General features: G+C 37.6%; 1 protein-coding gene across 1 annotated transcript in view; it reads left to right on the top strand.

Moving 5' to 3' along the window:
* UBE2G1 (ubiquitin conjugating enzyme E2 G1) overlaps positions 1-17,879 on the top strand; it is a 53,557-nt gene extending 35,678 nt beyond the window's left edge. The window contains exons 2-6 of the mRNA XM_032215868.1: positions 4,520-4,622; positions 11,446-11,543; positions 13,261-13,439; positions 14,283-14,404; positions 16,816-17,879. Of these exons, the coding sequence (XP_032071759.1) occupies positions 4,520-4,622; positions 11,446-11,543; positions 13,261-13,439; positions 14,283-14,369 (467 nt within the window). The 3' untranslated portion in view covers positions 14,370-14,404; positions 16,816-17,879. The remainder of the gene's footprint in view (positions 1-4,519; positions 4,623-11,445; positions 11,544-13,260; positions 13,440-14,282; positions 14,405-16,815) is intronic.
* Positions 17,880-25,516: the final 7,637 nt, after the last annotated feature.

Here is a 25,516-nt window from a genome sequence, read left to right as displayed (position 1 = left end):
AATAAAATCTTGTAGAATGCTTCTTTTCTTCGTATAGCAGTGCTTTAGGATCTGTGAAAGAGTCATCATAATGATCACCACTTTTATTTTTTTGCTGTTCATCCATTAGTGACTGAAAATCTTATTCTCTGTGTCTCTTAAACAAATGACATTCACTTCTTTAAGAGCCAGAATTTTGAACAGGATCTTAAACATGAACAGTAGATGGCTTTAAGTTTTTTGTGTTGGAGTTCTTGTTGGCTGGGGGGGGTGGGTGTCTCAGCATTTTTTTGATATTTTACTGTTGCAAAATAAATACACAAATACCAACATATGTAACAAAAGTGACAAATACTGTAAATATTTCTCCATTTAATTATTGCTAAATAAAATAGGACAAGATTTTAGAATTATTTTACATTTGAGTATTCTGGACAATTAGCTATCAGTTCAAAAGAATGTAGCTGGTCTGCAGGTAGTCCTTGAAGTATTAGCCCTGGAGTGTTGTGGTTGAAATGTAATTGGAAGACATTTCTGGTTTTGACAAGTTTTCAGCTCCCTCTGCCTTGTTAACTTTGCAATTGTTCCTTTTAACTTCCTTTTAATCTGGTTTTTAACTATATCTTTTATATCATTTTACTGATTTATCTTTAAACTACCCATAAGCACATGAATGTCATAGGTGGTATAGAAATTTCATGAACAAAATACATTTTTTAGCGGGTTTTTTTTTCTTCAATAAACAATATTTATCCTAGGTTTGGTTTGTTTGTTTTTTAATGTTCTTTGCAGAAAGTTAGCTAATGAGAAATTTACTTCTGTTGAAACATGCATTAGATAGTGGTTGGTAGTTGGAACGTTGTTTCTTTCCTTAGCACAATATACTAGCAAAAGCATTTATATGAAATGGAAGGTTACAGCTGTCACAGCAAGTTAGAAAGTTGAGATACCATGCATTGCTGCTCCTTTAACCATAAGATTTTTCCTGCTTAGTCATTTTCATTGACTATACTGCTTTGACTGACTTGGATTTATATTGTCAGCTTGATCATCATTAAATAAAATCAACAAAGGCCACACTGCTTGCCTGGCATATTGCTAAATTACAGATGTAACCCAAACACTATTTATTTGTTTATGTAATAAAGCAACCTTTTTGTTTCCCATCTCAGATTGATTAAAACATTCATTATAATTGCCCACCTGTTGTGAGTAGATAGCCAGTTTATGCACAGTCAAAATTATTTTGTTTTGTTCTTAATTAATAGCAGTGCTACCTTGACAGCAAATGTTAAGTGCTATTGGAAGAATCACTTTTGCATTTTCTGAAATCTCTGTATTTTAAACATTTATATACTGCTGCCATTTGTTTGTATTTTTTTTAAAAGAAGACAATTTGAGACCACGCAGAAGCAAAATCTTGAGATATACAATATTTTATATTGGAATTTCAGTTGCAGTAATTGAAATATATATTTTGCTTAGTTTAAGAGCTTTTCTTGAAGGAGAGTGTATGCCATTTGAAAATAACATAATTTCAAATGATTCTAAGCTCCGAAGTTTATAGCTTCCTTGTAGAAAACTGTCAAGGATAGAGCCAAGGATTAAGCTGAATTCAAGGGTGTTGTCTCCCTCTGTAGGTTAAGCAGACTTTTTTTTTAAGCAAAACAATTTCTCAGAATTTAAATGCCTTAAACAGACTAAAATGTGTTTTTGGTATTGTTGACCTTAGTGGAGAGGCAGAACTTAGGCATATATACAGCTTCAATTACATAGCTGCTAAATTTTGCAAACCTGAAACATAGCTGTGGCATCTATGTGCGTCAGTGCCTTGTTTTGCGTTTGTCCTTTAATGCAACTGTTACTCTCCCATCCAGCAAATCTTAGTTCATGCTATTTGCACAATCCTAATGAAACACTGTCAAGAAAAAAGATGTTCATACTATCTGTGCATGTTGTGTAGGCTGCTGGGTGACTGTTTAAATTTGGGAGTGGGGTAGATCTGAGGCTTTTAGTTGGATTTTCAAAACTTTGGTTCACATCTTAAAAATAATGATAGTTTCTTATTCTGGTCTTTATGTACAAATGCAGATCAGTTGTTGATTTATCTAGAAATACAGTGAGTAGTATCGTATTCACTTATAACCATAGTTGGAACTTGAACCTGAGTAACTGAGTTGTGCCCAGTGACCATTTTTGCTGTGACCATTAAGCAAAACATAGTTGTTAAGTGAATCCGGCTCCCCTCAATTACTTTCCTTGTCAGAAGCTTTCTGGGAAGATGGCAGATGGCAATTATGTGACTCTGGGATGCTGCAACCATCGTAAATATATGGCCAGTTGCCAAGCACCCAAATTTTGATCATGTGACCATAGGAATGCTGCAATCGTTATAAGTACAAGGATTAGTGAAAAACCACTTTTTTCAGCACCATCATAATTTCGAACAGTCATTAAACAAATGGTTGTAAGCTGAAGACTAAAACCTGTCAGTTTCTAACCTTTTGTCAACAAGATCAAGAGAAATTTATTAAATGCTTCACTGAACTCAGGATACATTAATGGCATTATTACAGTCTATAGATAAACGATCCTATTTAAAAAGGCAATAAAACTTGTATGGTATGATTTTATCTTGATAGATATGTATTGATTTCTAATAATCAGTACATGTTGCTCACAAGTCTATTTTAAAATAGAATTTGGCATAGAATTGCTGGACTGATGTGTAGATCCCTGGATCCTTCTTTATTTTCTCCATAGAGCAGTGTTTCTCAACCTCCACTCCATGAATGCTGGCTGGGGAATTCTGGGACTTGAAGTCCAGACATCTTCAAGTTGCCAAAGTTGAGAAACACTGCCATAGAGGCTTGATACTGCCTAGATTCTTGAAAATATATACCCAACTATGGTTTTATAAACCATCAAGGGGGTTAAGGTAGAAATACAGGTTCTAGCTCAGTTGCCCCTTTCCCAGTCCCTGAATACCAATGTCTTGGCCTCAGTTATTCTTAATTATTGCTTGAGAGTAAAAAGAATTTGCCTAAAAAATAATGGGCCAATATGGCATGCATGGTTGAGACATGGCACAGCAACTCCCAGTGGAGTTGGGGGATAATGCTGAACCTTTGTGGAGAATTTTGCTGTGACCAGAGGCTCAGCTCAGCTCTACTGAAATAAGATGCAAATATCTTTTCTATTTGGCCCTTGCATTGAACAAAAGGGGGCTATGTAACCTCTAGATACCTTTTAATCAGGAGTATCTATAGTGACAGTCATTGATTTCAAAAGAGCATGTTCATCTGAGCAATTAAAACTGATCTGTTGTGTGCTTGCAGTGCATGTAATGTGTTAAAAAGTGTGGGATTTTGCCCACCATTTTGAAGCCAGTGAGCATCATTGAGGAAGCTCCTGCTTCCACTATTTCTACAATTTCTAATGGTGGATTGTAGAAACAAGCTAAGATACTGCTAATACACTGCCTGTCATACTGCCCAACAGGTTCACTGCCTCAGTTCCTAGATCTCACTATGTGGAATGGGACAACTCATCACAGTCAACTTGTTGAGGGACAATTTAACAAATACAAAAGTTAAATTAATTTCAGCGGAGCCATGGCCAACAACAATAATAAAACAAAGTCAATCTAGAAAGAAAAGTTACAATAATTTCACCAAAAACATTATCACAGTTATAGAAGTAATTGATTAATGCACTGAGTTGTTCCGCGATGAGTTGGCCATGGCAAGTTGTCCTAGAAACCAACCCCCCCACACTGTGAACCAGTCACTCACCCACCCACCCCCTAATTCTGGACTCAGTAATATGTTAGAGGTGGAATCTTTAGTAATTCAGGAATTCATGGACATTGTGATAGTATTTTGTCACTCACTTTATGACTAGTTTGCAACTCATCAGTAACACTGATACAAGGGGGGTGGGGAGTACCGTTTTTATGCCAGATGAACAATTTATTTGGAAGTTTATCATTGTTGCATATGCATAGAAGTTGTCATCCCTCAGTAGTTTTTACCTAAGCACAATAAAGAATGCTCTCTCAAGATTCTCTCACTGTGCAAAATCTAATGGAACAGGTATTCTTCACATTCCCAGTTCATTTAGAGCTTTTTCTTGGCTCTAAGTAAAATCCTTAACGTTGAAGTGATTTGAAGGATCTGTATGCATTTTAAAATTAAATGTTAGTGTTTATTTTATTTAACAATAGCTTACTCTTTAAAGGGCAGATGGAATTTGATTAGTACTACTTGGGCTATTAAATAGTTTTAAAGTGCATTATAAAAGACAGCAAACCAAAAAACAATACAGTAACTTGCTGGGAAAAAGTCAGGCAGCTGATTAAAATTTCCTTGAGTTACTTTTTTGTCATTGGTGAGTTTTTGATTCTCGGAAAATCAATAAAAAATCATGAGAATGTGGCAGCAAAAAGGAGTATTTCAAAATATTCTGAAAATTATCTTATATGCATGTCATTAATGAAGCACGAATATGAGTTATATTATAACAATTTTTGTTTCAACAGAGCTCAACAAAAACCCAGTGGAAGGCTTCTCAGCAGGTTTAATAGATGACAATGATCTCTATCGATGGGAAGTTCTTATTATTGGGCCTCCAGATACACTCTAGTAAGTATTTCTAATAATACAGCTAATAGCTTGTGATGTTAGCATTTAATTTCTTGTAAATTAGCTTCAGGCTTTGATTGAAAGCCTGAAACTGGTAGCATAGCTTTTGGTCTCATTTTAAGATTTAATATAAGACTTGAATATGCATCTTAAGTGTGTCAGTGCTCTCTGCATACCTCTTAGGGGAGCAGAGTATTGGCTTGCAAGATAGTCTCTAGATTGGAAATCCTAACTTGCACAGAGTAGCATTTTATGATCATGTATGTAAGAAAGTTATTGCGTGTTTGCTGATTTCGGAGAGGTGTTATCAAGGGAATAGGAATGCTGTGGATGAATATAAAAGTTCATTACTGAATGCAATAACCTGTGTATGATAGAAGTAAAGCATGCATGTGGTTAAATAGAATGGTTAACATAAGTACCTCTTGGAGGAGGGACTAAAGCAAGGATGTGTAATAGTTTCTTGATCATTTAATGTACTTAGGGATAACTGTATCAGGAATGTTTGTGATGCTTGCGGTGTGTCAATTTGGAACATGAATGCTGTTGTTGGCTGAAAACCTGAATAATATTCAGGAAAAGTTAGATTGTGTGATGCAATGGGACATCTACTACTACTAAAACTGTTGTATTTGTAACCTTTAACTGGGTGAAACAGATGCATCAGAGGGCAAAACTTTTTCATGGAAGGTAGCTAAAATGGGTTAACTCACCAAATGTAGCCAAAATCCAGGGCCCATGAAGGTTGTGTGCATGTGTGCAAACACAGGGAAGTCAGTGAAAGGAGGCATAGAGCGCATGTGAGCAAAGAAGAAAGGAAGGCATAGTCCATGCAAGGAAAGAAAAGCTGGGGGTGGGGAAGACTTACCCAAGTGACTTGCAATCTTTCCTGCCAGCTTCCCCATTAACCATGTTTTTAGGAAATCATCATGAAAGATCACAAATGGTGATCATGTGACTGCAGCACATTTGCAGGTGGTCATATGTATGAGCTATCTGCCAAGCATTCAAATTCTATTCATATGACTACGGGAGCCTTGTGGCAGCCAGAACTTTGAGAACCAGTCGCAAGTTCCTTCATTCAGCACTGTTACTGAATGTGCAGCCGTAACTCGAGGGCTACCTATAAGTTGAACAGAAGGAAAACACCAATTAAATTTTAGTTAGATGGAGCTTATGAAAGTCTCAAAAAGAAAGTTACAAAAAGGTTAAACAACCAAAGACCAAATATGACGCTGTGTATGAATATTGTAGAAGCAAATACAGTTTTATAAGGATTGAAGGAGGAATATAAATATATTGAATGAAACCAGTTTGGTATAATGGTTAAGGCACCATGCTGGAGACCATGAGTTGTAATCTAACTTAAGCACAAACCAGTTGAGTTGCCTATGGGCCAATCACTCTCTCTCAGCCCTAGGAAGGAGGCAATAGCAAACAGCTTTCAAAAATATTGGCAAGAAAACAGCAGAGACCTGTCTAGGCAGTTGCAGAAGCCAATACAAAAAAAGAATGAATTACGTTTACTTATATTTCCTTTTCTTTTGCTTACCTCATGTATGGTTTGATTTTATTCTTTTCAGTGGTTTGCATAATATTGCTTTATCCCTTGTAAGTGGATATAATGGGCATGTATATATGTAGAATGATATTATGCAAATCTAAGCTAACCTTGGCTAAGCCATTATTTTCTTCAGCTCCCTTCTCTCTGAAACCTAATGGGATCCACATGCTGAAACAAAGTTGCATATGAAATGTAACATTTCTTACACATTTGAGAAATATTTGTTTCCAACTCAATGGAATGTTGGAAAGAAATTGTGGAAAGTTGCTTGGAACTGTGTCTGGCTGTAGACAGGATAACTCTAAAGAAACTGAAAAGAAAGGGAGCAAGTTTGGTGTGAGAGGATAAACTGATTTAAAAAAATGAATTTGAAAATGAGCCATGTAGAAAAAAAAATCACTAAAAAAGCCAAGTGTATCCCTATGGGAAAGACAATTGGCAGCCATTCAGAATATTGCTGACTATTCCACTCTAAGCCATCTTCCTTTTCCCTCCTGGTCATATGGCCCAGAGCAGAGCATGTAGCCAACCTTGTGCTTCCCCAGTGCATATATATACAAATAAAACCCAGATAGGTATAACGTTAGAGAAGAGCAGAAACATGTACACACACAACACACACACCATCTTACTTTCCAACATATAAGTAGAACTAATTTACTAACCACAGTAGGGACTGGCGACTTCATTGCTAAGCAGCATGATTGTTAAGCACAAATACACATGACTATGACTTGTGACGTCCTGTCTGCTTCCCCATTGACTGTTGGAATCTGGCTGTGAGGTTGTAAATGGTGATTCTGATCACAGGAGGGCAGGATGGTGCAACTGTTATAAACGCATGCCAGTCGCTGAGCACCCATATCACAATCACATAACTTCGGCAACTTTGAGGATTAATCCTAAATCTTGTTTTTCAGTGCTGTCATAATGTTGAATGGTTGCTGAACAAGTGGTCAGTAAGCAAGGACTACCTGTAGTAACGTCTTCTATGGTTTGCTGGTCAAAGAATAGAAAAAAAATTCAGAAGCAATGCTTTGTGTGGTTTCTATATTCAAAATAAAAAGATAATTTAAAAAAATAATATGTTATAATTCTTACAATTAGTTCTCCTTTAACAACCACTTATAACTGAACAGTACGAATGGCCATTAGACCAACCTCATACTTATAGCCATTGCTGCATCATCCACAATCACATAATAGCAATTTGTGACTTTTCCTGCTGATTTCCCAGAAGCAAAGTCAGTGGGGATGCCAGCAGGAAGTCAGATGTCGCAGTCACATGAGCTGCTCACTTAATAACCTGTACAGTCCTTGTTTAATGAAAACAACAGAACTGCTGTCACTAAGCAGCATAGCCATGTGGGTTTTCTATAGAGTTTCAGGTCACAATTAGTGTTGTTAATGTGTAAAACACAACATATTTATAATACTTAATATACAAAATTATCTTCTCTGGTAATTATTTAAGGTGTTTAAGAATATATTTCTACAGAATAAAAAATATTTAAAAATGGTTTATATAACTCCTGTCCACCTTTTTCTGAAAATAAGCTACATTCTGTTTAGTGAATGTAATATTAGTTGTAATATGGTTATGGATATAAGTGCTGTTCTCTGCTCCTGATATACATATACTCCTATTTAGCCCTTTATCATGTCCCCCCCCCCAAGTAATTAAATAATGGATTGTAGGATCTGTGAATACGAATTATGAGCAAGAGTGTAAGAATGCCAGATAATACACTTTCCCTAAAAGATTTGAAAGGAGCAAAAATTTCAAGCACAGACAGTTATGATGAAGATGTTGCATAAGGATCAAGCTATAAAAAAATTAAACCTCAAGCTAAACCATGCTTAAAATTTAAAATTACCGTATTGTCCAGCATATAAGACGCCTTTTTAACCCCAAAAAATTATTTCAAAAATCGGGGGTTGTCTTACACGCCAGGTATACCAGAAAACCCCCCAAAAAAGGCAACGCTGCCAAGCAAAAAGCTGCGCTGCCACCAGCACAGATGCTGGCCTTTCAATTGATAACCTCGGTGCTCCTCACCTGGGCATGTGGATGGATGAGCGCTGGGATGGCTTAGTAAGGTCTGGCTGGCGATCTGGAGGAGGAAGGCGCTGAGCTCAAACTACAAAAGCCCAGCAGTGTGGAGGCCTTCAGCCAGCTCACGAGCGCCTGAAAGTAGGGGGTCATCTTATACGCCCAATCGCCTTATACAGCAGAATATACAGTAATTTTAAAAACCGCTAAGGAGCAAATCCCATTAAACACAAGCCATACATTTAACTAAACTCCAAAGGCTCTCTGCTCAGTCTTCATAGCATCTGTTATCTATTACATTTTAATGTAAGGCATAAAATATAAGAATACCATTTTTAAAAAAATCTATTCACAGAAACTCTGCTCATAATTTCAGTGGACTCCTTAACTATAAATTAATAATGGTTCAGCAGCTTAAAGGTTGAGCAGAACCTGAGTCTGAATTACATAAAAGTAAAGTGATACATAAAGATAATGCAAAGATTCATATAAGCAAGCTAGCAGCCAAAATGAACCTTGCAACCCAGGGTTTTGTATGTGGTTTTTTTCTCTTCTGATTTTCATCATCTAGCATATTTAGCACGCTCTTGGTGTCATCCTAGGCTTTAAAAGTTGAGATCTGGATGTCTAAATGTGGTTTCAGTAACACAGATTATCCATTTTATGACTGTTTCCAAAACAGGAAATGACAGCTCAATCTTTTTGTCTGTATGATTACATATTAATCATGATAAATAACGGTAGTGCAGATGATAAGGATCTGATGGAAAAATGTCCCATATTGAGAATATCACTTTCTGAAAATGCATGTCTTGTTAAAATTACTACTTGACAAGAACAAGTTCAGGCATTTGTCATAATGCTAATTCATTTAATACCCCCCTACATACCAAATGCTATCTTAGGCACTCTGCCAGTAAGTTTGTAGTTTCATTTAACAGATGACGAGAGTGCAAATGCAGGTGGCCCTACAACATCTTTTACGCAACAAATGTTTCCTAGACTGCACCATAGAAACCCCACTATTCTTTTATTCCAAATGCAAGGAAGCTTTTCCTTTATTTAATCTGTATTGCTGTAGGCAATGTTCTTCAAATATTTAAGTCTTGCTTTTAATCCTTATCCACAAGTTTAGACTTAACCTACACATCTTTATTTTACTTTTCCTTTGTTTGGGTCTGGATTTCATTATATCACTGTAAGAAGAAGTTTGGTAGAAGTAGAGATTTCTGGAAGATAATTCCTCTATTTGTACTCAGCTACAGTTCTGGGAATTTAGACAGAAGGCAAAAAGGTCTCGAGTATTTTTCCTTGCATGGTTGTCTCTCGGCTTTTAGAACCTTGTAGATCTGTTCTGAGCCCAATACTTTTGGAAATATATTTGATGGGAAAGTCACAAGTGAACCTTTTCTGAACCTGATATCAAAGGTTGGCATACACCCCACCCCACCCCCCAAAGAAAGAAAGCCTACCGGCTTCTTTTTCTGCATTCTTCCTGACAGTCAAAATATTTTTATCCAGGCAGGCAGTTGATGTATAAGCTTGTTTAATTCTTTAATTATGTAGGTTTGTTTAGTGTTCTACATTAGCACACAGCTGTCTTTCAAAAGACACAGTGCTTATTTGTTTGTGATCTATACTATAGCTCTTCAGTCCCTGTCTAGAGATTTATTTGTGATGTTATCATTTATACTAAGATACAGTACACATTTGTTAGTACTTTCCCCTTCAGTGAGTTATCAGTCAACCTGGACCATGATGGTATCTGGTTTTCTTAAATGGGCGTTTCTCTCTGGCCTCTGTTGCCTGTCTGCCTGCCTGATTGCAGCCTTCACCATATGTGTGTAACAGCTGCCTAGATTTAAGCCAAAGCTCATATGATTTTAAGGGAGGCATTATCATTCCATTCACTGTATAGGATTTCCTTTCTACAGTAAATGGGCTTCCTGTTCACTCTTGTGTGATACTTAACGACTATGAAGAAGAATGACAAACTGCTCGTGATTTTCATTCTTCAAATGTTTATCTGGGCATTTAACACAAACTACTATTTTCCTTTTCTTTAAATTTGGAGAGATGCTCCCTTAAACAGAAACATTGTGGAGGAGGGTATGATTTTTTTAAAAAACAAACAAACATTTTGTTTGTAGAATAGCTTTCCCCAGCTTGGGTGCCCTTCAGTTGTTTGAATTTCATATTGGGCAAATATGGCCATTGCTAAGAATTTTGGTAATTGAATTTTGATGCTTGGATTGTGGAAGTCTGCTTTATATCATACTAAATGAGTTTCTGCACCTGCTCAAAACCTCATATGCAAATTCAGAAATGACTGGCCAAAGTTGCAAGTTAAACAACCTACTGTTTTCAATTTGTTGTAGGACTTATGGGGCCATTTATATTTTTCATGGGTTTTTAATCTTCATGTTAGCTGTGGTTCCTCATCTATTGGTTAGACTAGCAATTTGGTTTAGTATATCTTTGCCAAGATAATTAGATGGAAAGCAAAAAAGGAAGTGAACAATTGAAACTGTGCAGTATATAGCATAGTATAACCTTTATTATCATTGAACAAAATAAATACAATGAAATTGATTTTAGCCCACTGGTGCAATTCATGACAACAAATACAAACAACATAAATAGTATAAAAAATAATCCCAATGCAAGTAATTAGGGGGAAATAAAAACAAAAAAGAAAGAAAAGAAAAAACTAGTCATATGTGCGTGTGCATGGAGTGATTGTGGTTGTGTTTAAGAGCCTGACTTAAACATGCGTTTTTATAATAATCAAGAGACTGCATTTTATGTACATATCACTTTGGTAATACATACTATTGATAAGAAATGCTACATAAATTTGGTTTGAGAATAGTGGATTAAAGATCAGAATCTTTTCACATTTATACTTTGATATAAATCCCATTTAAAATCAGTGGACGTTTGCAATACAGAGAGAATGGTTTAATTATGAAATAATGAATTTAGATTACAGTAAATACTTCACGGTTCTGGCTTATGAAATTTCAGTATTAATTCCCACTGAGGAAGTATTGAATGTATAGGAAGCAATTTAAATGATTAAAAACATCTGTTTAATCAATAATCAGTCTTTTGAATGTTATAGCTACTGTTTTCAAGCCAACAAATAACTTGAGGCTTTGCCATTTTAAAAAGTCAATTACTGAAAATATTCTTAATTTCTTTAGTGAAGGCGGTGTCTTCAAGGCTCATCTTACTTTCCCAAAAGACTATCCTCTCAGGCCGCCAAAAATGAAATTTATCACAGAAATATGGCATCCAAATGGTAAGAATCTATGTCTCATAAAATGTTTTTTGTCTTATATGTGGAATGAATGTGAACTACATTAGGAATCACTGTGGGAAATCACTAGAAAGGAATGTCATATTTGGTCCAGAAGAATCTCGTCACTAAAATCAGGATGGACCAGAAATGTTTTCCTGAAATGAAGACTGTAAAAGAAATTGGATTGCTTTTCTACACTGTTTTCTCCTTAATATCCACAATTCCCCTAGAATGATCCCCTGAAAATTATGAAATCCATCTTAGTGCTGTCATTGTGGTGCTAAAGAAAAGGAGATTTCATAGAAATTTAAAATGAATTTTTGAAATGTCAAGCCCAGTACATTGTTTTACTGTCTTGCACTGTACGCAATCTGTTGAACTTAAGACTTGTGACCTTAGAAATTGTATTACAGTATTATAATAACTTACTCCATGGGCATATGGGTTTTGATGGCTGTGATCTAGCTGTGGTAAGGGCCAGCAGATCCATCGTTCCTGCCTGGTATATAAGCATTGGGGATTAGAACTCGGGGCATGGGGGGGATACCCATCTCTTCAGTTACTGGGGACATGCTGGCAGTCTAACCCAAAAGTTGGGCAGAGATAGAAGGAAAGTAATGAAGTTGAATAGAATGGCCTTAGAGAAAAGTGGGAGAAGTGTGAAGAGTCTTGTTCTCAGTTGGGAAGGGAGAAGAAAAGTCCAGAGATGGCTTCCTTGGAAGAAATGAAGTGAAGACCTAGAGCAGGGGTGTCAAACTCAAGGCCCGCAGGCTAGATCTAGCCCATGGGGTGCTTATATCTGGCCCATGGGGTTGCCCTGGAAACAGCAAAGAACCGGCCCACGATGCCTCTGCCACAAAAAATGGAACTGGTGAGGACCGTGCCCTCCTCCCCCAAGCTCCATTTTCACTGGCAGAGTGTTGCAGGAGGCCATCCCAGCCAAAAATAGAGCTTGGGAGGCTGTTTTTGCTGGCAGATCACTCGGGCCCCCACAGGTTCCCACACGAGCGACATGCTGGCCACGCCCACCCCCTGAAGTCAAACACAACCCTGTTGCAGCCCTTCGTGAAATCGAGTTTGACACCCCTGACCTAAAGGGATGAGAACTCAACCCAAGAACAAAATAGAAGGAATTGGTTAGCTACAAGAGGCAGCATCACCCACCACCCAAGAGGGAAGGCTTGAGATTCGCTTTTGGCAAAGAAACCCTGATTGATGGGAAAGAACTGAGCAAAAGACCGAAGAGAGAAGCAGTAGGTGTTAGGCTGAGCAATTCCAGGTACAGGTAATATTACCTGAGCATGTTATAACAAATTTTAGCCTTTTCTCTTGTCAAATCTATACATGAGAGATAAAGAGGGAGAGAAAGGGGGAGGAAGCAAAAGAGATAGAGGGGGAAAGTCTCTTGGAGGAAGACTTGAGAGGAAACATGACATTGGGTATTGTGTTGTATATACCTGCTGTATAATGCCTGCTGTATATAACATCACCGTAAAAAGCATAAAAGCCTTCTCTGTCAGTTGCCACCCTTGCAAAACAATACACCTCCAATTAAAAAAAAGAAAGAACTGAGCCACTCTGTGATACTCCATAATATTAGCATGATGGATTGAGGATCATGACTGAGAATTGACTCATTGCTGATTTTTGCAGTTATCTGAAATATCTTCGTTGCTACACTATGCCTCTGAATGATCTTCCCCTTCTTTCTTTGCAGTTGACAAAAATGGTGATGTCTGTATTTCTATCCTTCATGAACCTGGTGAAGACAAGTATGGCTATGAGAAACCTGAAGAACGCTGGCTTCCCATTCATACAGTGGAAACCATAATGATTAGTGTAATTTCTATGCTGGCAGATCCCAACGGCGATTCTCCTGCTAATGTTGATGCAGCGGTATGACTCTTCTAAATAAAAATGTTCCTACCATTGCTAAAAGAAATTAGGAATTAGTTTGAGTCCTCGACTAACGGATTTCTTCTCTAATAAATATTTTCTTAAGAGAAACAGGGCTTGGACTAAAAAAAAAAAGTGTGTTTAATAGTGTTAATCTTCTGATTTTGGATGGCAGCAAACCACTTGATAGGTTCCAGGAAATCTTTTGACCTTTTAAGGACCCATATTGTTTGGTGCCATATTCTCTGAGGGACCACCTTGCTCCGTTTATATCTATCCATTCAATCATGTCCAGCAGGAGAGGCATGTTGTGGGTCCTGTTGACCAAGGAGCATTGTTTGGTGGGGCTTGAAAAGAGAGCCGTATTGCTGCAGTACCCACCCTCTGGAATACTTTTCTCCTGAAGTGAGATTGGCCCCCAACTCTATTAGCCTTCTAAAAGGTTCTTAAAACTTGCTTCTACCATTAGATCTGTGGATCCCAGAGAAACATGAACCATGTAAAATGGCTGTATTGTATGCACATTTGGAATGCGCTCTCCCCACCTCTTGTTTTTACAGGTTTTTTTAATAGTTTTAACTGTTATTTAACTATACTAATGGTTTTGTTTTTATTTTTGTTTGATTAGTTCAGGATGGAATTGAAAATTATACTTACGATGAAGTTACTCAACAAGCTACAATTTATAAATGTATGCTTAATTCATTGAATACATTAGTTGAAACAGCACATGCTATTTTTTTCTCTTAAACAGTATAAGAAAATAATGGGTATTTTTCCCAGGGGGTTGGAGAGACAATGCATGTTTTAAACAGTTTTCAAAATCTGTATTTTAATTTACAGAAAGAATGGAGGGAAGATAGAAATGGAGAATTCAAAAGAAAAGTTGCCCGCTGTGTAAGAAAAAGCCAAGAAACTGCTTTTGAGTGACACTTAATTTAGTTAGTTGCTTCACTTTTTTCAGGGTAAGTAATTTAACTAACAGAGAATTCTAGTTTTAACAGGAAATACTGCAAGTTAGCATCATAAATATTACCTTTATATGCTGAGTGTTCCCTAAATGGTAAGGAAAGATTGATCTCATACTTATATGGGAAACTAGCCTATGAGGACCAGTACTTCACTGGGTAGTTAAGCATTGGAAACAAGTGGCTTATTGAAATCTATAGCTTAAGGTCACTCTGAGCATTTTGAAACTGTTCTCAGAAAGTTTGCTTTCTTCCTGCCTTTCATTTGAAGTGGAAATAATTTGAAGCAGTGAGTCTCTTGGGCTGCATAACAGTGGATGGATCTTTATCCTACTAAAGGTTTTCTGCCTCTTCTGTAAAGGGCTTGATTTTCTATCCACATACTACTAAGGTAGAATCTACTAACAGTTGATACTATGTTATATATACATTCAGCTTGCTATGGTCTAAGAATCCGAGTTAAAATAGAATTTTAAGAAGAATCAAGGTGGCATGTTAGAGTTCGTGTTACAACCTATACAGCTGTTATATAAAAGCTCCTTGAGGCCGTGGGTTTTGAGTATTTATTTTTTAATTAGAGAAAATCCAAACTACAAAAATGTATATTAAAACATCTGAGGATAATCATCTTTTGGTTTCATATTTGGGAGAAAAGTGATATTGGAATGCTCAAGAATAGAGTAAAAGCATTGGTGCTTAAGCAGATGTGGAACTAACCAATCTAATGGATTGGATTCCACTGTTATTCCATATAAGAGCTGATTATAATAGTACTTATACAAAACTATAATATTTAGAGTGTTAACTTTTCTGTAGAAACATTTTTGTCTAATATATCTCCAGTGTTGTAGCAGCATTTGCTTTATCTACCATAAGTCTCAGAGAATAGTTACATTTGTTTATAAGTGTCTTCATGGCAAAAGTTATAAGTGCTAATGCTAATCTTGCAGCTGATTTTTTTAAAATCAAGATATTGGCATTTACCTCTGAAAACTAAACATGCAAATTTAGATTTACATATATAAATATGTGTGTGTGTATTAATAGTATTTGGGAATGACCTTGGGAGATAGGATGAAGAGGTACAGTCTAGATACTGCAAAAAGTGTCTCAGCCCACAGAAGGAAAAGAAGCATGGGAAACATCTCAGAAGAGACATTCCCCAGTTTTCTGGAAAGTAGAAAGTGGGGAAAAATTATTTCATACTTGCATGATTCTGTTACTATAACCTTACAATAAAGGTAATGTTAGTACTCATGGTTTGTGCTTCTTGTCTGGACTACTTCAAAGTACTGACAGTATGAGAACAAGTTCTTCACTTGGGGGTTTGGGTTTTTTTGGGGGGGCACATCAGTCTCTCAACCTGATGGGTAAACTTTCCGGCTTTAGCAGATTATCTCAATTGGTTTAAGATTTTCCATACAATACAGATTATGGGATTCTTAATATCTTGTATGTGAGAGAACAGTTTAAACCATGGCAAAACCACCAATGGGTGGAAACTAATCACTACCATTCAGAAAGGCTGCCTTGCATTGTTCCCCAAGATGTGCAAATCTTAGGGAATGGCATGATTGCCTCACAGCCCAGCGCTTCCCAGGATCTGCTGCACATCACTTAACATGAGTTGATGTTCTCTTTCTGCTGACTGATTCCTATGGCCTACCTGAGGCTGCGGCAGGTACACAAGGCCTTCAAGAACAAAGTGGCTTCAGAGAATGCTCTTCCGTAGCCTCTGCAGTGTTGAAAAACCACTGAAAACACACCCTGTTTGAAAGGACAACCTGTTCTCATAGGAATATTGGTGGTCCAGAGAGTTCATCCCATTCCCACATGGCCTCCACAGCTCCCAAAAATTGCATAAGAACAAAATCCACCTTCAAGAATAATTGGGGGTTGGTGAATGTTGGTTTATCACCCAAAATATTGTGGCATGTCATCTTTGACATTCATGTTATAGGTTCACCATCCTGGTTTAAACATATGGCCTTTCACTTAGCCAATCAAGATAGTCTTATACTTAATACCTTTTCCTGCGCAATTTGGGCATTAATACGTTTTACTAGTGCAATATTTCAGCTTTATTTCATGAATAGTCCAAGTCAGTAAAAGTGCTTTTAATTGGGTGTTTTAAATGGAGCTAGTCAATGGGCATTTATAGCAGTGCAACACTATAATTTTACAAATTAGTAGTTAAAATCGTACATGCCCTAAATATTTAACTGCCTAGAGGTAAATGAATTAGAACTCTGAACAGCAGTTCAGTTGCTGATGATAGAAGTTAACTGTCTAATAAAAATACTCTGGGGATTCTCATATTAATATATGTTGGAAGTACTAAAGATATATGAAGATTCATATGAAATCTAGGTACCATGGCTGATGGTTCTCTCTTCTTTTGTCTGTAGGTTTCCAATTGAGGAATATGGCACTGTTTTTCCTGCACTCTACCCACCTATTGCTGGACTTCTGTTTATACCAAGTTGGCAGACACTTGCAGGAACTGGGCTGCAATAAAACATGGCAGTTATTAATGCTGACAAGGAGTCTAACAAGTGCCAACAAAGATTTGTGCATTTTGAAAACTAATGGAACTGCTTTAACCTTCAGGAAGAATTGTAAAGATGTGTACATAGCACAACATGATCCGGATAATATATATACTGTTCATGTACATCCACAAATACACATTGTACCAAATAATGCTGTCTTGTAGTTAGAATAAGAATCGTGTAAATTCTAAAGATTTTTAGCAGGTTCTTTTTTTCTCCACTCCAATTCATGGGGTTCTTTTCTTATGAGCCTTTTCTCAAATTTTCTCATGAAGCATGTTGGGCTAAAACAAATTAGGATTAAAAAAAATTCCATTTTAACTTTTCTTTTCAGCCATTAAAGTTTCGTTAAAAATCTCACTTTAATAAAAATTTAATACCTTTGTAACTTCCTTCCCCTCAACATTTTTTGGGAGTACATTAATAAAACATTGAGATCTGTCATTTGATTCCGACGATGACTTGAGCATTGTCATCAGGTGATGCATTTATTCCCCTTATGTTTTTATCTAGCTGTGCTCATCTTTTGGCTTGGATGCAGCAATAAGATTTACAGCCATGAATTACGCTTGAGCCTACTAGTTGTTCCCAAAAGGGCTGAGAGCATTTGCTTTGAAAGTGGTCAGCTATGTAAGTTAGCCCAATATAGGTTGAACCACTTTTTTTATTTCTTGCCTGATTTGAAGTTGGATAAATAAAAGCATGCAGAGCTATAGGCTTCAAGTGAGTTCTGGTTTTGTTATCATATACTCTCCCCTATCTTACCTCTTCTTTTTCCTCTTTTTTGCATTCTGATCCCATACAGATTTTCCTCACTTAATGTATAAAGAGAAATTGCAATGTATATTTTCATGTAACTTGATTTTGGAATTCTGTCACCTTCTGTAGTGAGTTCTTCCAAAATATAAATTTTTCCAATAGTTCTGTGTCAAGTGGCTGTCTGCACTTTAAAAAATGAGAACACATTTTCAGAGAGCCTTAACAGATTTAGACTGCAAATCCATGTCAGTGAGCACTGACAAATCCTATGTATTCCATGCACTATACTTGGACTGATGATTGGTTCAAAGACTTGTTAATGAGAGTTCTGTAAACCTATGGATACTTTATAGCATAGCCTTAACAACTGCATTAGATGATGAAGCATCATATTTGAGGATAATAAAGCTGAATGCTCTTTGATAAGATTCCCCATCAATGAATCAGAAATGGAAAAGTTCCCATTTCCATGCAGATTTTTCATTTCCTTAAAATTTGCTCAAGAGTTCTAGGTGACTAAAGCAAATTAGCAGGTGACAGGAAGATTAGAGATTCTTGTATGAGAGGATATATCTGTATAATATATTCCTTGGATTTTCCTGCAGATGATATAAATTTAATGCCCATTTAGGGGGAAAAATCAATTACATCAGCCACCATCTGGAAACTGTCCAGATCTTGCTAGGCTATTATTCCTAGCATTCTTCATTATCAGGCGTGTTGATTGAGGGCTGCTGAATATACAGCCTAGGAAGTAGAAGTCAATTGTAGTCTTTTAACTTATTGATGAGTAAATATCCTGATAAAAGATTGAGAGAGGAATGGACGGCAAAGCTCCATATTTGCAAATTGTCAAAAAAAGTGTATGAACTCTTTATTAGAAGCACAACCATTCCTACGTTGTCTTATAATGCTCTTCCTGGCCTCCTTATTAGAGTTTATGTACATTCATCCGTTAGCTTCTGCATCAACTCTCATTACTTCCTACTTCATGTTGGCATGTGAATTAGAAATGGTACTTCATAAATTCACTGATTAAAAAGATACGTCTTGCTGTTTCTGAACCACTAGCAAGACATAGTAATTTGGTTTAGACCAGGGCTGTCAAAACTCAGTTTCATAGTGGGCCGCATTAGGGTTTTGTTTGACCTCACAGGGCTGGTGTGGGCATGGTTAGCTTGAAGTTGTGTCAGGGGTGCCTTTGGTGGTCCAAGCACTTTGCCAGTGAAAACAGGTTCCCAAGCTCCGTTTTCAGCTGTGATGGCTTCCTGCAACCCTGTGCCAATGAAAATGGAGCTTGGGAGAGCCGCACACAGCCCCCCCGAACTCCTTTTTCACTAGCAGTGGCACCACGGGCCGGTCCTTCACTGTTTCTAGGGCAGGCCCGTGGGCCAGATCTAAGTACCCCATGGGTCGGATCTGGCTCATGGGCCTTGAGTTTGACACCCCTGGTTTAGACAGTTGATCAAGGACCAGATTTGCTTGACTTTTGCTAAGGGAGCTGGGGGTGGGGTATTGAAGGAGAGAAGAGATTCCTTGCCAACCAGCTGACTATCATTTGCGTTCTTTTTTTTGAGTAAAATATTACGAGGGAATTTTATTGTATCCTCCTGACCACCTCTTCCATAATTAAAACATGAAGGGAAGTATCCCCAATCTGTATTGTATATTTCTGTAAAACAAAAGAAAGCAGATTGAAGTTAAATTTGTCCCACGTTAAGAGAAAGCTTTGTTATGTTGTAGTCAAGCTGTTTTTGCTAGGTTTTATTCCTAACTTTGCCTGATCTTGAAACACTCAAATGTTGTATTTGGAGAGAAGAGCAACAGGAAATCCTATGTAGACAAAAGTGGGAAGCAAAAGAATTCCAGAAGGCAATGGCATACCATTTCTGTATTGCACCAAGAGGAAATTGAATGCAACCCGGGAGATTTTACTGCTCATGTTATACGTATTCTTGTGTTCTAAGCAAGCCTGCATAAATTTCTAGCTCTTGTTTTAAAGTATTACATTTTACTATTTAAAATCTATTATAGTTGATTTTCCAGTGGTGATCAACTAATAGCAAACTCTGATTTGTGAACTGTTTCCTCTGTTTAATTATTTGTTTTAAAAGCAAGTACCTTAGAACAGCGGTCCCCAAACTTTCTAGCTTTGGAGACCAGTGGCAGTGACAGCAAGGGGGGGGGATGGTTTCACACACAGAGACACACACACACACACACCGCTTGCACAAATGCAGCTTCCTTTGCTTTCACAGCCTGATGCGTTGCCAACAGGCCACAGACTGAGACAGTAGAATCTCCGGTCACGACCATAATCCATAATTGTGACCGGAAGCGAGACTTGACTGCACATGAGCATACCAAAACAAAAAAAACCAAAAAAAACTGCAGAAGGGGAAATAGTCATGGCTGTGTTTGATCACCACCTGAGTATTTGTTTGCAACCAGATGCAAAAATTATGTGAAATTTTTGGTCGTGATCAGAAGCATTCGTGACCAGAGGTTCTACTGTTCCAGTCTGCGGACTGGCAGTTGGGGACATACTTTTTAAAACTGCATATAGATGATAAAATCTTGTCCTGCAGTGTTGCCTCAACCTTGGGCAAAGTTGGTGTTCTTTGGAAAGATAGTGAAGAATGTCAGGAGTGTATATCAGTCACCCACATTGGGCAGCAGTGATCTAGGAAGGAAGATGCAGGAGGTAGAATTATCATTTTAGTGACAATGGTAAAGGCACCATGCCATGCAGCACAGAAGGCACCGGTTAATTGTGATTTAGGCTTATAAAGTGGCTGATGATGCAGTGCTGAATGATGGGCCCTTCAGTTTGGACGTCATTCAATATGCTTTTGTGGATGAGCTAATCTTTTGGAACACTAATGGTGTTTATAACATACACTATATTGCCAAAAGTATTCGCTCACAACTGAGTCTGATTATGTGGATGGGTGAGCAAACACTTTTGGCAATATAATGTAGCTACAATCAACTACACTTTATTTTTTTCAGTATCAAATAGACCAAAATTAGACACTTTCACTCGGAGAGTCATACTGTTTACTACTCGGGACATAAAGGAACCATTCTGATTTCATAATCGGAAAGTATACTGCAAGAAGAATACATGGGTACAATGCAGTATAGTGAGTAATGACAATCCCACCCACATAATCATCCTTTAATATGATTATCCAAAATCTATGTTCCAACCATTGATGCAGAAGAAGAGACTGATCAGTTTATTGTAAAGTTTTATCTAAAATTCACAGAAAATAACAAGTGAGACATTGCCTTCCTATGGAATCTATACTGTACTGGGCTGCACTGGATGGATCATGGCAAAACAAGAGTTCAGGACAGTAAAAGTGAGCTTCATGTTCTTTTATTCCATTTATATGTTGAATATATACAGGGAAACAACTGTAAAATGGTGAGTTTAGTTTGAAAACTGGAGGAAGAAACGTCAAACCACGCTATGCTATTCTGATAATGAAAATGATTTGCAAGTTCTAGTTGTGAAAGTCAAGGAGCACAAGTGGGGGAAAGAGATCACATATAAAGTTCAAACTCATGAAAATGGTACAAAAAGCATCCTTAGGAAGCAATAGTCAAGGAACAGGGCACTGACTAGTACTTCACAGGGTAGCTGTGAAGGCCTTGAACAAGACATTCAGATGTCAGGATGTGTCTATACTTACAAAGATCAGAATCATGAAGACAATGAGTTCCTCTACAATACTTGGTAAAAAGATAAATTGGACTTTGAAGAAGCAGGATAGGAAGTATTGGCACAGATTAAGAAAACAAGTAGAACACAGACAATCTTTTTTTATTAGAGCCACGAATGACCAGAATTAAATTGTATCCTGGACCTGTTATTTATTACCTAGTTCTCTTGCATTCTCTTAAGAAGTCTGAGGCTGTGAAAGGTGGAAAAAAGAAGGAATGGGGAGAAGGCAACAAGCAGCAAGACTTAGTTATAGTAGTGATGGGTGTATTATTCAGGAAGACCTGAAAGACCAAGTTGGGGACCGATAATCCTGGTGGGGGGGACGATATAATGGGGATTGGTTAGAGCTGACACTGATTTCATGACATGTACAAAAGATGGTGGGACATAAATTTGTTCAAAAGTCCCTTATTTGAGGAAAAGAACTTTGACAATCAAGAAATACTCCCTTATTCTACAGCTAATCTTCAATTTACAACTACAAGGGAAGCTGGACAGTGCAGTCATATATACCATGACTGTCGTAAAGCAGGCCATCACATGCCTGGAGCCAATTTTATAATCCTTTTGAAGACCAGTTGTTAACTGAACACAAAACTCATTGTTCGCTATGGAGCATTTTTGCCAAACATCAGAAGATGGGTTTGGGCAAAAATGAAAACCGTGCTCGCATGATTTCAGAATGCTGCCAAAGGCTGTAAATGCGAGCCAGTTGCTGGGCACCTGAAATGCAATAATGTGACCATGGGTGGGAGGGCCTGGGGTCAGAATGGGTCGCAAGTACCTTTTGGGTGATCCTTTGAACAGTTGCTAAGTGACCAACTGGAGTTTGTCCATAGACTTTGGAGATCTAGTGAAACATTTCTGAGTGATTTATAATAGAGTGACAAGGGTTTCTGAAGGGCCAGTTTAATTAAACTGGGTGAGTATTTTTAATACTCTTTTGTTTTATCATCCACTTGTACAGAACCTGCAAGGGACAATAGTGGTATGCAAAATACTGTATTGCAGAGCGGAAACATCTGTGCATTCTTCTCAATATCCTCAGGTAGCTGAGCTCTCAGTTTTCAGTGCTCAGAGCAATTAGAAAGAAGATCAGAGAAATTAAAGAAGGCTTGTCTTATCATACTTACTAATAAGGCTAAAGTGCCTATATTTACTTGCCAAGACTTTGTAACATACATTCCTTTTCTCTCAATAGGGAGGCTGAGAATCTAGTTCTTGAGTGGGAGCGACTGTTAGAAGTTTGATAAAGGAATTCCCAACTTAGGTCTGAGAAGCTGAATTTTGGGGCACTTTGATCCTGGGTTACTGTTCATAAATGTCAGAATAATGACTCCATGATCTAGTGAAGAAACAATACCTGAACTTGGCCTTATATTATTAAAATCTGGTTGGCTGATGATGGGAATGTATTTCTCAGATTTTCCCCTCAGGTCTTGCATCTACCATAAGGCCAATGACAGACCAATTGAGTGATCTTTGTTGTTATTATTTGCCAAGTCGTGTCCGACCCATCGTGACCCCATGGACAACGTTTCTCCAGGCCTTCCTGTCCTCTACCATCCTCAGGAGTCCATTTAAGCTCACACCTACTGCTTCAGTGACTCCATCCAGCCACCTCATTCTCTGTCGTCCCCTTCTTCTTTTGCCCTCAGTCTTTCCCAGCATTAGGCTCTTCTCCAGTGAGTCCTTCCTTCTCATTAGGTGGCCAGAGTATTTGAGTTTCATTGAGTGATTTTAGTAGTGAACAATGTTGTTTTAAAGATAACCAGGTGTGTCATTAATTAAGTCTGGATTGTAGGGACAGGTTATAACTGTTGTTGATCCATCTTCCTGGATCTCATTGCTGGTGTGGTCGTAGAATCTCCTACGGTATGTTTATAGGTCCACCTGCCCCAGGTTGGGATCCTCTGTAGAGGTCAGGTCTAGTGCCCATTTGTGTTTTATTTGGCAATGGACTTTTTCCAGTAAAAAAAACTCTTTGCTTTACATTGTGGGACAAGGAACTCTGACAGGAGCTCCAGGCAAGGATGTGAGAACAGGTAGTCCTTGATTTACAACAGTTTGCTTAGTGACAGTTCAAAGTTACAACAGCACTAAAAAGTGACATATAAAAGGGATGTTTTTCACACTTATGACCGTTACAGTATCCCCATGTTTCTATGCTCAAAATTCCAATGCTTGGCATTGATTCACATTTATGACAGTTGCAGTGTCCCGGAGTCATGTGATCACCTTTTATTACCTTCTGACAGGCAAAGTCAATGGGGAAGCCAGATTCACTTAACAACCCTGTTACTAACTTAACAACTGAATTGGTTTACTTAACTGTGACAAGAAAAGTCGTAAAATGGGGCAAAACTCAATAAATGCCTCACTTAGCAACATAAATTTTGGGCTCAGTTGTGATTGCACATTGAGGACTACCCGTAATGGGACATCTGGGGTGACTTTGACAGAAAACCAAGAGCGATTAGAGTAGGTCTTTAGGATTTCATCCATTGGCACTGCTAGTCACTTTCCTATAAAAAGGTTGCCTAGACATTGTTAGGAAAACTTGAACAGGCTTTTGTGATGCGTTTGGAAGATTCTTTGTAGATAAAGGAGTTATCTAATGAGGTGACTGGGGCATCTTGAAATGTGATGGTTTGTTTCGTGAAGTTTGGCTTTTTCAGCCAGGACATGTGCAGCTGGATTCCAGAAGTAAATAATGCCCATTTGAGGGTGGACATAGTGCCTCCAATCCCAAAGGAAGTAAAAACTTCTCTTAAATCATCTGATTTTGAAAACTTCCTAGTTTCCAATTTTCAACTTGGGGGCAGTTCCAAGCACCCTGCATGCAAGGTGGCTAAAGTGTGGTTAATGAAATTGAAGCACCTGTATGAATAATTTGTGATCTTTGAACGACACAATTAAATATCCTTATAGATATTAAAATATTTTGTAGCTCACAACCCACCCACCCCAAAGTTGCACATTCACTCTAGGAGTATCTTTCCTCTAGAAAGAAAAGTGAACAACTAAGTATACACAACCAACTTACCTGACCCATCTTTCTGAGTCTATATAAGACAATACCAAATTCTACAAAACTGGCATCAGTCACCACAAAAGTTGGTGCATTCAAATAATAAGCCTTATAAAGATAAGGCTTTTTTTTAGCTAACTCATGCTTCTGCAGCTGAAATGCAGAGTTATCTGCTACAGACAAGAGCCAAAGGGCTCCTGTTATACTTCACAAGCATAATGCTTCCAAAATAACTGCATAAATAATTTAATTAATAAATTTCATGCTGTAATATGGCTACAGGTGGCTTAAACATGTAGCAAATCAGATTCTAATCAGATTCTATGATTTCAGCCTTATAAAATAACTCCCATCATTTTTGGATCAGCTTTAACTGCTTCAGCTGAGATGATGTGTCCCAACATAACAATCCAATCAAGACAAAAATGGCATTTGTTTAGTTAAATAAAGTCCTGTTTTATAGAATTTCTCAAAATTTGCTGTCAGTTGAACACAGAGCTTCCAACAGTTCCTGTGTAGACAAAACCAGGAAATATTTGCAAGACAGAATCTAGAGATACTCCAGATACATGAGTGCCTAAATGTTACAGAATTTGTAACAACTATGATACCTTACAGAGGTTGTCAAATGGTGAGATTCTAGTGTCAATTCAGTTTGCCACAAACTTTTTATGGCATCTAATTTAACAAAAATCAAACACCTTGCATGGATGCAAAATAATGCTGAGATAAAATGGTACTTCTGTACCACAGCTTGGTTTGCCATCAGATCTTTAAACAAGACCAGTGAGCCACACTTACATAATTGTCATAACATGATTTCTGTTGCCAATGGCTGTGTTCTTCCTTAATGGACTCTTAATACAGACTCCAGAGTCAATTACAACGTACAATTCTTTAACTATAAATATACACACACTATTTAAATATAAACACACACATACACCCAACATTGGAATACCTGAAGGATCAGGTTAGGGCAGGGATGGGTTCCGGCTGCTGCTATTGCCAGTTTGTTCAGGGATGCGCTGCGT

Source organism: Thamnophis elegans, chromosome 4, assembly GCF_009769535.1.
Source record: "Thamnophis elegans isolate rThaEle1 chromosome 4, rThaEle1.pri, whole genome shotgun sequence".
NCBI classification, from domain to species: domain Eukaryota; kingdom Metazoa; phylum Chordata; class Lepidosauria; order Squamata; family Colubridae; genus Thamnophis; species Thamnophis elegans.
The sequence above is the reverse complement of the archived record's forward strand: the minus strand, read 5'-3'. Positions and strand labels throughout refer to the sequence as shown.